Consider the following 15,362-nt stretch of genomic DNA (forward strand, 5'->3'; position numbering starts at 1 on the left):
TATCAGTGTCTAGTAAAAGAAATAAATGTTCTCTAAAATCAGGAAAAAAAACATCAGAAAACCCGTAGCGATGAGTGGTCGAGAATTGCACAATTCGCCTAATAAAGATCTTCATATGAGGCAGCTGCGTAGGCGTAGTGGTTTCAGACAGCAAGCGGCACGCCTTCCCGCTTGCTGATCTCCTGGATAGTGTCGCCTCCGTTCGGTTCGGTTACCTCTGTACTTGGACTGGTTATAGTGACGACGGCACGGCGAGGTTTGACCTTAGAAAAGCTGAAATACAGCTCAGTTGATGTGAATGAGAGCGAGCGCTCACTCACTTGTGGACACACAACGAAATCTAAATCTGGTAGTGGAAACGGTTCGAGGAAGAAACGATGCTTTATCAGGCTCACCAGGCAGCAGTAAAATGCACCAACTTACGTTGATGAAGTTGCTTTAGGAGATTGAGGAGTCGTTTTACCCTCGTTGAGCGAGCGATTCGTCGATCCTGTACGGTTGAGACGAAAGCTACCACCGGTGCTTCTAAAACGAATGTTAGTTCTCTGCGCAAAGTTATGAAGACACTAGAGGGTGGGAACGAGACTTTCTAAGTCTTTGAAGAACACCACCTCTTAAACACAGAGATAAATACTGGAATTAGTTTCTCAAACGAAATCTTTTTTCTTGCACTTGACATTTTTGAAAAGAATTTTCAATTACTGCTCCGATCTTCAACAGAATCCAATGCATTCAAAAATTAGAATATAAAGAAGAATCCTGAGGTTACTAACTCAGACATATTAGATCCAAACTATAGGGTTTTTAAAGTATTTGTTCGAAGCTCTAAGAAATTAATTCGTTGTCTACTGAGCACAGTTCAGTAGTAACTACGTTCTTGGTGAATGTGTTCACTGCAAGTGGCTATTGATTTAATTTTGTTTGATGGTTTTGTAAAAGGTGCATCCATAAAGACGACAATTTCGACGTGTCTCCTTGTTTTTTTATATGGAAAAAAAGAAAACTTTCCAATACCGTACCTAAATGAACTGAACGTATCATATTTAAGCATTCACTTTCAAAACTAGTAGGAATTTGCTTCACATCTCGACGTACCTGCTCATTCTGGAGCTCTTAATTTTTTAATTTCTGATTCGTATCTAGGATGAAAACAATGATCTTCTCGGTTTTATGAGAGGTATTTTACTTTTTTGCTTAGATACTTGCAACTTACTCTCTGTATCCTACCCACTACTGGGAGAAGTCAACAACGAACAACTTAGTGATGTGTGGTTGAACGCATTTCTAAGGGCAGCATACAACAAAATTGACTACATTGGGATCTTCCCATGAAAAGGTAGGTGCAGGTTACGAGCTCGGTCATGCTCGATTCCTCCTAATTCTACTGAAAAACGTCCTTAACGACCGAATTTTCCTGTGAGGCACCTAACAACACATCAGGTATTCCAGTGCAGACGTACCGACAACGTCACTAGATTCATGGTAACTTTTCAAAGTACTTAAAGAAGGAAAAGTCATTTAAAGTAAACCTGATGCACCTGTGCGACAGTATCCGACCAAGCCGTTGATGATTTTGCCCTTCGGGGCCACTTCCACTGTCGTGCCTTTTCCGTCGAATGGATTGAGCTCTGTAGTTTGGTTGAAGTTGATGATTTGTTATATTTTTTGTGAATTCCAACAAACCTCGCAAAAGTGATTAGGCTAGAGTCCTCATCTATCAAGTTCTCAGGATGCTGAGAGAGGTAACGTTTCCATAAGGCGTCCGTGATCTCCGTGCAGAACATTACACCAGCGTGTAAGGCTATCATCCGTAAGACAAGCACACCATCGACCTGTATGGAAAAATACGTACATATTTGGGGAATTGCGACTGTTTTAAAGTGATCTTGTAATGTCTGCGCTCGTGATGCACTTCCAGACTTACTTTGAGATAAGTTCGAAGGAAATGTTCCACTTGTTTTCGTTTTTCCTTCCGAAACAACTCTGGTTTGTCGGGATCGGATGTGAGTTCCAAATGTCGTAGCACGAAACGGAAACGATCTCTGAGATAGTCGAACTTTCAACAGTTATTAACAATTTTTCCATAAAATTTGAGAACCATGTCAAATCGAGTGGGACGTTTTTATGTGGTTTTTTTTTGAAGAAGAAATTCTAATGCTTTTTAAGATCACTTTTCTTGCAGAGTTTAGGAAATTCTATCCATCAAAGTAATAGCAGCACTAGATGAAAACGTTTAGTTTTAAAATTTAATTCCGAAATTTAGACCAATTTTACAGACCAGTCACATAAGCACACAAAAACATAGAAGAATGACCTCTCAAAAATCACTCCAAAAAACTTTCAAACTGTTTGAATCCTCGAGAAACCGAGTTTTCTGTTTTCAAAATACTCGTATATCCGAATAATTGAATATTAGGAGTTAGTAGGAGAATTTTCCGTATATAGGTGTGGTCAAAGCATTTTTTTGTTTTGTGTAAAAATTTACCACAATATAAAACTACAAACCTGTGAAACATTGAAATGCTGAACCAATAGAGCATATCGAGTGTGGAGGCGACGAACAGTAATGTAAACCACAACCAAATTAAAATAAAAATCTTTTCGTTGAAGATGTTGATTACCAGAACACACTGTACGGAATGTCGCTGATTGTTTCCCAGCACTCGAACCTCGAAGTCACACTGAAATGGAAATACAACTCCTTGAGTAGAAGTAGCATCGCCCTCTCTCTTTTTTTTTACCAGAGTGACTCGCGGAAAATTCCCGCTTTCCATCCATGTTCTGCCAAAGAGTAGGTCTCGTAGTACCCCTAGGCCATAAATAGAATAGTCGTCAGTTTCTAGGAATTTATTAACGAGCACAAGATTGGTGAGGATGTTTCCCACATACATAATTTTTGTGGCCTGAAAAATGCGCTGCATTGAATGAAAAACTATAGTGAGTGGATTTTTTGCGTTAGACAGAAAATACATAAGAGATTTCAGGCTATTTAAGATCTTTTGAAAAGGAAGACCTTACCAGATACATGCCGGTCACATAGCTTTCATAATAGCGCATATTGAAGCATTTAAATACTCTATGTAATGTGTACTGCGTTCGAGATGTGGCAGTGTGTTGATACCTGAAATAAATAGGAGTTAAAACATAGAAACTCAAATCTCATACGGGATCGTAGATTAAGGAGAGGGGGTGATTCCGTCCATTTCTTCCTAATTGCCGTGAAAAAACGGCCCGGAAGATACGGCTTCGAGCGTTCCGGCGCGCTATTTTCTACAACGAGTTCCATTGGAGCGCGCCAGCCTTGTGCACGCGCCGCACCTTCGTTTTTTTACGGCAGTTAGGAAGGAGTGGACGGAATTGATGGGCTTAATTGACCCATGTAGTAGAAAAAAATGAGTGGTGGGACCCCTGGCTCCATTTCGCGTTGGGGCAGGGATATTTCAGCTTAAACTTGGGTACCGTCAGGTGAAATTGTCTTTTATCCACCACTTTTCTTCAAAATAGTACCTGCTGCTTTTTCCAGAATTCATACAAATCTTTCCCCACATAAACCTGCTGAGAGCAATGCTCGAAGGCAACCATCTACGCCATATTCCACCAAAAATGAAATCCTTTTGATCACGTTATGCCAGAAGAGTCAAAAAGGAGCGATGGGAGCATGTAAAACGTAACTTCAAATTCTTAAAAGTTGCTCATACCTCAATGCAGACTCTATATGCCTTGACAAAGATTCAATAGTACGAATCCGATAATCGGGTTCGATGTTCTCTTTCTCAGTAGCCATCTGGACGATATCGTTAAGTCGAATACCTGAACAATACGCAGAATTTTCGTAGCACATCAGTCCCCTAACTATTCCTGAGTTTGAGAGGATTGAACAGCGGCGATCTCCGGTAAACATCGTTTAGAATCATTGAGGGTGGTGGGAGTTACGCGCTACTAATTCAAAGCACTACTATTCCCTTCTCTTCACGAAAACACTGCACCCAAATCAACGCCCTCAGACGGCAAACGAAGACTAGACGAGTTTTGGACGTCTCTCGTCGAAACTTACCAGATTTGTCACTCATAAGTCTCCACATAAGGCACGGAATATAGTAGAGAAAGGCTTGAATGAGAAGAAAGAACGGAACCCATTGGTAGTAGGAAATTTGGCGGTACTCGCGCTCAGCTATATCAACAGGAATGTCCTGAAACGTATCAGTATTAGACAACACAGAAAAAATTCGAAAAGTTGAAAATGTAAAAATGTTTTTTTTTGCAGATTTGGATGGACGTAATATAGGTGACATCTGTAAGGTCATAAATTTATACTTCAGTAGGGTCGTAGATTTAAAATTTCTCTTAGGTGACTGTTTCTTTGTGAACGCTGATGAGATCGCTCCTTTTTTTTGAGCTATTGAAAGAAAATGACTTGAAAGTTACAAAATAGATTTGTTATAATTTAAAAATTGGTTTTAAAAAAGGCTACATTAGTTTATCATGTACCACCACGTAAGAAATTATTCACTTCTAAATATTCTCCGGCTTATTTCTACATAGCTCACTTCTTCCTTAGGTGTAGTGCTTACTTTAGACGTTAAAAAACTTCTTATAAGTTTGAAAGTTAGCTTATAATATTTGCCATATACTTTACTGCATGCACATTGAAAATTATTTGTAAAAAAATAGCATTTTTTACAGATCTCTACCCAATCATGTCATACAAAAAACTATCTGAAGAAAATTTAAACGCACCTGTTCGATGGGCACCCAGTAAGTATTTTGTGCCCAGCAGTACATTTCTGTATAGGCTTCCCAGCTAGCAGTAAACTGTGCCGGAACCCAGCATTCTAGCGGACGACCGCCGAACTGCAAAGAAGTATGTTTTCGCTAGGAGAGGAGACTAGAGACGGTTTTTACTCCGCATATAAACTCATATTATTGATTTATATCATGTTGTTATTGATTGATTTAATATCCAGTTAAATTCTCTTAGCGTGCATAAAATAAAAAAGCCGGTTTTGGTAGTAATTCTCTTTCGAACGAGGATCTTTTCTTCCCAATCAATGATGGTTTGTTTCGTATCAGGAGCGAAACTTTAGTTCAATGGGAAACATTCATTTGAAAAAAAAAGATACTTCTGTAATGCGCTATATTTCTTTGTAACATGGCCTCAAAAGTGAAGTAAGGAGACCTCGAACAAAGAGTTTCAGAACGAATCTGAAATGATACTTACCAACCTGGCTTGTCATTAACAAAAAATCCATTGCTAGACACGAAGAACCACGTTTTCTTTGATATCATGAAATTTCGCCACGTCACTGATCTACCCGTTTCATGTGACGTTTCTTACATTTATAGTTGGTGCCAAATTTGTTCAACCATCAGAGCTTGGTGCGCGTTTGAAACGCGGAAACGAAGAGCGCATGTCAAGCATGGAAAGAGGATGCGTTACGCCGGCATCTGCCTCACGTCCACTCAGTTAATCCTATTCGGCCCCGAAAAAAACGTACCTAGTAAGAAATTGGAAAAATGGAAATTATACAGGTAGATAACATAGATTTTTCTGCTCAATCAGAAAAATAACTAGAAAATCAATGTGCCGGAATTATTTCCCTTTCTACCGTAGTGTTCAACTAAAAACAAGTTTAAAACAACAAAAATCTTAATCCACAGAAGCTCATTACTACCCCTCCACCCTCCCCAGGGCAAAATACTGGAAATTGGTCAAAACGTTCTATTTTTGATTTCAAGGTGACGTATGTTTATCCACAACCCTAATCAATTAGTCAAAAATATTCTCTAAAGAGTGTATTATCCAGTCCTTTGGCTGGTATAAAATGTCATTTCATCCTGAAAATGATATGTACACAATTATGCGTTGGCGTACTATAGTGTACAAAAAAAGCAATTATAAGCTAGAACGGTGTAAATGAGTCTGCATGTTTTTATTTCCTGAAATAGCTTTCACATGGATTAATTTTTCCATGTTCTTCTGCTTTTCCTAAAGAAATCCTTTTCATTCGAACAAACAATGAATAAATTAGCACGTTCCAATGATTGTTTGCTCCTGAACTAACGTCTTCGAGGGTTGTTAAGTTTATTCGAATTAGATATTCAGGATGTAATTAGCAACGCCACTAGTTTTTGCTAGCAGACCTGACTGTACGGAAAAATTAGACATCAAACTTACGGAAGGAAATAAGAAAAAAGTAGAAAAAAATCATAATCGACTTCCTGTGTGCTCCGCGGAAAAACGATGACATACCTGCTTAAAGCTAACGAGAACGGCCATCATAATCAGGAATGAGGACGTATAAAAGTAGGACAATCTGTCTACAAAATCATCGTCCTTTCTGTAGTGAAGGAACGAAAGCGCACTGAAAAGTATTCGTAGAGGTGCAGATCGAATCATCGTAGGGAATTAACTCATAATATTATTCCAGGGACACTTAATGCACCGATATCCTCATTGATTTCAAAATTAGCACATATTAACTAAGAACGCTTCGTTCTATAAGGAAACGCCTCTTCGATAATTATCCACTTTCTCGTATTTTTTTTCTGTTGAAGTGAAGTACATTGAAATATTTTTTTGTCTAGAACTGGGTAAGTAAGCAAATTAAGTATTAAATACTAATTACACACGAGGAAAAACAATGAGTGCCTTTTGAAGATTTTAAAGGTTTATCTGCAGAAATTATTTATTTATTTATTACTTGTTATTATTGAAATTTATTTATCACTTTTTATTTACTACTTTATTATTAATGAAAAAACTTATTTATCATTATTTTTATTATAAACATGACGCCATGAGAGACAACGAAAACGACAAACTTCCCAATACAAAATCAGTGAACTAGAGGTCTCAGTTAATCCGATGATGAAACTGTCTACGAGTGCTGAACTGAAAGCACTTCAAGCGGATCTTACCATATAAGTGTTAAGGATTGATTTGTCGAGTAATCACTTCAAATTTGAAGTTCAGACTTCAGAAAATTCTATCTCATCCCCACAAAGAGTGTAAAAAGTTGTCTCGTTCATTGAAATGAGGGCTCTGGTGTTGTTAATGCTCCTTATTCACCGGTTTATACAGGATGTTCAACTTTTCACTGCGACATATGTAAACTATGCTCCTTATCCTACTTAATTCCGGAGGGAACCCAACAACGGAATTTTCCGGTAGCCTTTAAAATAGATAGTGTTATCGTGTCATTATTGATCGGTTTACTCAAACAGATAAAGCACGGACACAATCTAGAGCGAGAAATTCTCAGCTTCATAGAAGTTATGAGTGTTCTGGTAACATCCGTCTTTTTAACGACGTTGGATTGTTTGGGTACAACGAAATTCAAACGTTGTAATGCATGAAACGGAAAACGTTCATGAATTGTAAATAAGTGGGAAAAAAATTTGAAACGAGTAAGTGACAACAGTAACGGATGTGTCATGAAATTTATTTGCACTATTTATTTGAAACCGTACGTGAATGCATAGGAAACTGGACGAGCTTCACCGTAAGTAGAACAGATAATTTGTAGGACTATAGCAGGCTACTAATCTCTTTTCCGTAAAAATGGTGTAGAAATTTTGCAATTTAAGGAACTACAGAAATGCGGTGGTAAAATTTCTAAATTCTTTTTCTCTATATTTTCTCACGGCGTTTAAGCTAGAAATAGATGGAGTAAAGGAATTAAAATCAGCTTAATAACGAACGAAAATACATACCATATTTAAATATTATATTATATTTATATTTAAATATTAATATAAATATCCCGTATTTCCAATTGGATCATAGTGCAGTGCAGTGATCCTAGCCCAATTACAGATGAGTTCTAACAACAAATAAAGTAAAAATCAAGGAAATTTATGTCTTTTGCATCCTAATTAGGTGCGCCCAAATAATTCCATTTCCGTGAAGAATTTTGATCTCTTTTATTCCATTCTGAGCCCCGTTTATTATAGAAACATAACTGTAACTGAGCAAATCGCGAGTCTGATTCCATTTTCTTTTAAATATCGCTGGATCAGGAATGAGGGAGCAAGTAGGGGGACGATGTACCTTAAGGGCAGCAGTATTTTCCCTGTGAACACTACGTGAATTATGTTTAAATCATTCTATTTCTTTCCTGCTAATTGTGGTTGGGAAAAGGTCTCAGCTATTCGAAGGACTTGTGAATTAATAAAGATTCTTCTCACATAAGCACTTAATTAATTAATCAGTGAGGTCAAAGCCGAGACCCGTTGTAATTGCGTAAGCGGATGTGCCAGAACTCAAGCGAAGCGTTAGAATGGAGAAGCTGACGGTTGCGATCGAGGTATGGCCCTCGGTGGCTGCAATGCATATATGGGTAAGGTCCCATTTCGATCACAACCATAACAGTTTCCACGAGACAGCCATAAAGGAAGCTTCAGTTCAAAATATTCTCCCATCAATGTTCACGCGACAAAACATTTTTCTTTTCCTTTTCCCTCAAAATTTTCCTATTCTCCCAACCCTTTCAATTTTAGGGAAATTGTGATCTCAGAACAAAAATGACAGCAGTATATTTAGACGAGTACCTCTTTGCACACAATACAAGTTAGTGAAGATTTCAGAGTTTCCAGGATTTCGTTACTGGCTACATTTCAGACATTGCGCTTCCAACCATAGGCGTCATAAAATACAGTCGAGTTATTATTTTTTAATACATATAGTCGGCGCAAAGCAGACGGAACAACGCGACACATTCTCGGTGAAGGCGTGCACTGAGCTCCATCCCGAATATGTAGGAACTTAAGAACTTGTTTACCTAGTTTTAAGAAAGTTCTTCTCCATTAGTTTTATCGATTGTTTCGCTATTAGGATGCCTCAAAGATCCTAGATTGTAGAAACACATTTTTTTCTAACATTCTAATATAGTGTAGTTGTGCATGATTAGCATTGGTTGTAGTCAAAATCGTAGTAAAATCTTAAAATCCATCCTAGAAGAAGGCAAACAATGCGTAGTCACACAAAAACCCACAAATCCAAGCCCAGTAAACTGATGTTTTTGAGAAGATCCCGCGAACCAGAAGGAACTTCAGAACTAATGAAGAAGGTTTCTCTTGGTATTAGACTGCAAAAGGTGGAAATTCGCACAACTGCATAAGAAATGGATAGAAAACAAATCCATTGGATCTCCGAGGCGTCCTAGTAACAACATAAATGAGAAAATTAATGGAAAAGGACTTCGTTAGGACTTCATGAGCCTATTCTTCTACTATTTCGCGAAATAATAGTGAAAAACGTTAAAAAAAATAAAGGGAGAAGGTTCGAAGGATTTCTCGCATACTGTAGATGGGACCTGGTGCACGCGCTCACGGAGGACACGTCACAGCGCGTTTTACGCCAACTGTAGCTGGTTATGCAAGACCGAGCTAGTGACGGGAGCACCCCATTATAGCGCGGAGTCTGGCATCCAGCAGGAGAGCTGAAATTGGAGAGAGGGTCCCACCGTAGGAACGTTTTGCACAACCGAGTTCCCTGCACTGAAATCGTGGATTTTTGACGGGACCATGGATTGAACTCCACTCGAACTTACTCGAACTTCATATTTATGTTGGGCGCATCCATTTGCTTCGACGTACTGTCTATTATTTGTTCTCATTGAGGGCATATCGTCTATCAATGTTGTTTTGTAGCAAGAAAACAATTAATTGCTATTTTCAATCAATTCACGTGCTGATGGAACTCAGTGGAAATAAGTTTTGTGCAAGAGCATGCTTACTAATAAATATTTACTGACTACGATCGAAAAATTGATAAATATATAGGAGACTCTTTTGGAGGATCTAAATACGATAGGATCTGTATATGAGTGACGGATGATATGAGTTATCTCTCTCTCTCAAAAAAAAATTGGTTGCAAGCGATTTGGTTTCTACAGAAGTTAAAGCAACGCCATGACCTGCAATGGAAGCTGATTTCAAGGAAAACAATTGCAACAAAAAGGAAAATAATGGTAGATTCCAGGACTTTGATAATCATTCAAAGGATCTTCTGTGCATTTCACGGTGCATTTTGCTGTACTGAGCCCACGATTACTGTGGAAACAACGTTGGCAAAGCATTCTTTGACATCCTAAAAGCTGGATTCGAAGAAATTTTCGGCGTTGGATCCTTCCGCCTACATAGGGTTCGGGAGCTAATTCGAATATCGCGACGAAAACGAGAAACACCATCTACTAATCTACGCACGTATAATATGACTCAAAAGCATCAGAAGCACCGAAATAACCAACGAAACAACTCTTTACATTTAAAGAGCTGCCGAAACGAAAGATCGTAAAGTAGATTCCATTACTTGGATGGGTCCAAAGAGTTGGTTTATAATTTCAATAGAATTCAGTTTACAACACACGATCCCTTCCTTTCGCCTATTCTATATACACCAAGTTGCCTCCTTGGATGAGCTGAGGCCAATGATTCTTCCATCGGCAGAAGCGGTTTCTGATGCTATTGTCGAGGATTAGGTCCCGAATCCCACCTGCTGGCGGAGAGAACCCGAAGTCGAAAATATTCCTGGTTTCATTCGCGATAAAATTAAAGCAAGTAGAGGATGAAATTCCGTGGATATTGTAAGAACGGAAGAGGAAACTCCATGGATTTAATGAATGTCAGAGAAACAATTTTAAGATGAACCTTTGGATTGTTCTAAGTGGCATATCCTAGGAGAAGAGTTTGTGGCACGTCGAAGAGCGGAAGGGAGGCCAGCTTCAGCATCGGTTGACTGATCAATGACCCTTGCAGATAAGGGATAATAACCGAGGATAAACTTAGAAAATCCGTAGCCACGTAGCTGCAGAAGAACACCACAGTGATTGTCAGCGAGGAGGTAGTATGTTCGCCTTGCTTCGAGCTCCTACCTGAGTAGCGTAGTGTGAAAAACAATGAATGGCAAGGCCACCACGTGATGAACAACAAGAGTTGTGCTTGCAGTTTTATGTTATTATTACTTGGAGGCATTATTTCATGGGCAGACTCTGAGATGGTGGGCTGAACTCGCACCAGCAGTACCCTCACTTCACCACTCAGTTACGGGAAATAAGGTCCTGTTAATCTTCATTGGAAGAGTTTTGAAAAAAAATTGAATAAATCGTAACAATTCTTGCAATCTAACTCGTAAATGTTGTTGATTTTAGGTCCTTATTTTGGGTCCTTCCAATAAACCCTCGCTCTATTCGAATAAAACTCGACTATTCACTTATTTTTATTCAATATTCAACTAGAGGTGAATAGCTCCGCAGAAAATAATAATCGTAGTTGTACAAGCCAAGCGAATTGACATTGTCGTAAATATTTGAGGTTTGAAGAAAAGCTCTTGTAAGAAATATTCCTGTCTTAATGCTACAAAAGTTAATGAGTTCCGTCTTCCCTGGTTCTTATTGAAGAATTTCTGCAGACAGGGATGAAATAATCGTTCAAAAACTAGTTGAGTATTCACTGATTCATCGAATATTCGATGACACTCGAAGTATTCTAGTATCTGTGTTCAGAAATTCAAGAATTTAAATATTCGAAATAGTTGAAAGCGTGATATTTTTTCAAAAAGGCAGCGTTCAAAAAAACAACAACAATTTTAACTCCTCGCAGGGAAAAGTGGAGATAAGGTCAAAGGAATTGGAAAAAAATGAAACTAATAAAAAGATTAACCTGAACATATTCTGGAGCACCATGGCTCCAACTTCCACCACCGCAGCGTGGTGATAGCTTGTAGAATCGCGACCGTGTCCTGAAATTCGGCGATCCGGCAATCAATTGTACATACTATACGATCATAGGCAAAACAAGTTAAGTTCACCTCTTAGAGTCCTAACCGGGTGGCGTTCTCTTCTTGTACACACTGGTCTTTGTAATTTCCCCCATTTTTCCATTACCTGCACGAACTTTAGAGGGAGACAAAAGAAGTTCGTTTATGTCGCAAATCTGACCGAATAAGGCAAGCGCAATAATATTTTTGACTTACAGTGCAGTTTATATTTCTTATTTGTCCGATATATCTTTTTTTCTGCTTAAAAACTACATTTCGACTTTCAGCAGTAAGCATGAGTACAATTAGGTCATCCATTAGGTGCTTACAAATTAATTCTTTCAGCAGCGCAAATACATTACTACTTTATTATAAAATGAAAAAGAATGAATAAATAAAATAGGTTCAGGATAGGAATGCAACATTGATATGTAGAGAATGTTGAGAAGCCAAATTTTTCTGGTTAAAAATTGAATGTTTAAATTTGAATCCGTGTGGCAGAACACCAGTTCTGAATGAAAAACTAGTCATGTATTAAGTAATTTGAAGGCGTTATCGATTCAATAAAGAAGAATACAAAGTATTTTTGAGTCACTTTTGATTTTTTTTACTGGAGAACAGATACAGACATGGTAGACAATTAGCAAACTCACTGATCATATCAGAGAAAAAAGTGAAAAAGTCAAAGTTAGTGTATAGAAGTCATTTTTTTAAAGGAAAAACAGAGCCTTTGCCTGGTTGTGAAGAGAATTATTTGGCCGAGATGCTGAATCTTAAAGAGTTCTACGGTTTCATGAAAAAAATTTTAAAAATAATAAATTTAAAGAAAAATAAATTTCCCATCAACGACGCAACTTTTTCATTTATTGGAGAGGTATTTTCGTCAGAGTAACTAAATTTCAAAAATTTTTAAAAGAAGTTCAAGTCTATCATGAGGATGTAGGGAGATTACAGAAAATTAGAGAGAGTATATTTTGAATTGAAAAAGTCCTGCTTACCTTAATTTTGAGAAAAAAAAAACGAAGTACAAAATACCGCATTATTTATGAGATGAGTTAATATAAATATTTAATGGAAAAGAGGGATTTTTACTCATCCTGCAGAAAATCTGCAAATCTTTTGATGTCAACTTTAATCAAAAACTTTAATCCGTATGTCTATCACGAAAATATGAACTACATGTGGAATTCTAGGGAAAATCGGTGTTTTATGAGGGAGCATCTCATTTTTAGCGGGAAATGTTACAGTACTTTGAATAATTAGGTAATTAGCGAAGAAATATGAGCCTTAGATGTTCTAAGCGAAGTACCTGTGAGATCCTAGATTTTGAAAATATTAGCAAATTAGCAATATAACGAGAAATGAACGAAAAATGATGCGATTTTTAGCTGAACGTGAAAAGTTTTTGAAAGAAATGCGTAGGAATAAAATTTCATGCATAACACTTGTTAGATGAAGCTTGTGGGACGCAAAATGTCTGGGAAAAATGACACATTTCGTGTTGGTGCGCCATTGCGATATCCGAGAAATGTGACGTCTGAAAAGGCTGTGCGATTCCGTTTTTTTTCCTTTGGTCGGGACATACTCAAATTCTCCACAGAATGCTGATAAATCATTCAAAATAATAATATTTCAGTCAAAAAATTTAAAATTGAGAATTTGTATAGAAAGGTACAAGAAAAATGAATAAAACTGCATAAGAAAAGATTCTTTTCAAGAGATGGATATAGCTTGACCAGTGCACTCTAAAGTGGATCCACAGTCAGAGAGGGCTGTCTGCACCAAATGGGTGTGAATTCATTTCAGAGAGGGATTTTTGAACAGCACCGGGCGACAGGAGCTTAGCTTGGCTCGACTATTCCTGCGAGAATACAAGAGCTATGCGGGGACCTACCGAGGACACCTCGACTGGAAATAATGACTTTTTTCTTAATGCACTAATCTGGAATAATTCTACCTGAAATTGAAATTGAAAATGAAATTTACAAAGCACCGATTTTATTAGTAAAAGGCACGAATCCGTCATTCTTTTCCTGGGGTTCTTTTTCAGGTTGACCGGTGTGCTCTCATACGAAAAAAGGAATACAAGCTAATGAAAAAACCATGCTGTTTTTATTTCTCAAATTTCAGATTAAAAAGTTTGGTTTATACAAAGTAAACATACTTACATCAAGCACTTGGATCACCTGGATCATTGGCAAATTTCGCCTCTTACGATTCCGCAGATACAGCATGAAACACCTACTTCGCGAAAAAAAAATCAGTCAAAAGCAAATCCATGATAAGAGAATGTATCGCTAGAATTATGAACTGATCTTCTTTCTCAAAGTTGATATCGAAAGCCTGACTGATATTGATTTTAATTTTAAGCGTTGCTGTTTCGAAAATGTTCCGATTTTGGCTAGAAATTCGCGAAAATCCCAGAAATGGGCCATTTCATCTACCTGCACCTCGTCATCGATGCAGCTAACATCAACTTCCTTGAGTTCAGCTTCAGAAACCCCCTAAGAAATAAGGATGGCGGAGAGACGGGTTGTTGACGGATTAATCTCGTCTCCACGTAATACTTTGTAGCAATTTGCGAGATTATTTGATGCCTGAGTCCGTCGACACTTCGAACAATGTGGAAGCGGATACGCGGATTAGCCGCGATCCGCGATTGCTCATCAAACGGAGATCAGGATAGAGCAAAGGATGAAAAAATGAGGTTCGTCGGAAGAGTTCGTCTCGGGTGATGCGGGCGCAAGCGCGCAGGATGTTTGGACGGCGCCGTACTGCTTGACATTAATTGGCGCGTCGTTTGAAACATTTATCCACGCTATTCAGTGGAATTAGAGCTCGGCATGCACCTCAATATCGTACACAATGAAGGATCTGGATTTTTCAAGTGGAAAACTGAAACGAACGCCCTTCTTCGCATTCCAATTAGAAAATGAAACCGAATTCTGAGCGGAGAGATGCGAGAGGTGGGCCCTGATGAGAATTCGACATTTTTGAACAATTAGAAAATAAAATTGTTATTCTTATTTGTCCAGCGCACTTTTTTTTAATTGCTATTCTTCTTATTTGTCCAGCGTAATTTTTAAAAAATTACTTTCGTATTTTCGTGCAAGTACGAGGATTGCGAAGGGAAATCGTGAAACGTTAAAGAATACACTGGACATTTTTTTTTGCAAGCCAAGTTTTTTTTCCTCTGATGCTGGCATTTTCACTCATTTGTCCTTAGCTGGCACGGACGTGCACCTAGAAATGCATCACGTTCATCAAAGACCGACTACCTGCTTATATCTTCTTTTTGTAAGTTGAAGAATGATGTAATTAAGCCTGAAGCTGTCAATTCTTGCAAATTTCACGCTGACCTAAAGTTTCTGCATCCGCATTCTTCCCGTAGCATTCGAAAATTATTCGTGAGTGTAATAACCTCAATTCAACAAACGAGAATTAATTATTTTCAGCAGCAATCATAGCTCCGTTTTCACACCACCCGACAAAAACTCCATACTATGCGAGAGAATCTATGGACATACCTTGCCGAGATGGCCTTCCGGACCTCAGAGACTCTCTCTGTCTGTAGAAGGAAGGCATACTAACAAAGGCATCGCGA

At 38.1% G+C, this 15,362-nt stretch overlaps 1 protein-coding gene across 1 annotated transcript; it reads right to left on the minus strand.

Moving 5' to 3' along the window:
* Window positions 1-143: 143 nt before the first annotated feature.
* On the minus strand, window positions 144-15,343 carry RB195_012581 (uncharacterized protein; the record flags this gene model as incomplete). Its single annotated transcript, XM_064202015.1, has 14 exons — window positions 144-273; window positions 424-525; window positions 1,539-1,628; window positions 1,684-1,832; window positions 1,925-2,042; window positions 2,506-2,681; window positions 2,742-2,903; window positions 3,019-3,121; window positions 3,699-3,810; window positions 4,055-4,190; window positions 4,738-4,851; window positions 6,251-6,362; window positions 11,662-11,740; window positions 15,286-15,343. The coding sequence occupies 14 exons, from the start codon at window positions 15,341-15,343 to the stop codon at window positions 144-146; spliced, it is 1,641 nt and encodes a 546-aa protein (XP_064057896.1).
* Between the last annotated feature and the right edge of the window lie 19 nt (window positions 15,344-15,362).

The sequence above is a fragment of the Necator americanus genome, chromosome V (genome assembly GCF_031761385.1).
Source record: "Necator americanus strain Aroian chromosome V, whole genome shotgun sequence".
NCBI lineage: Eukaryota > Metazoa > Nematoda > Chromadorea > Rhabditida > Ancylostomatidae > Necator > Necator americanus.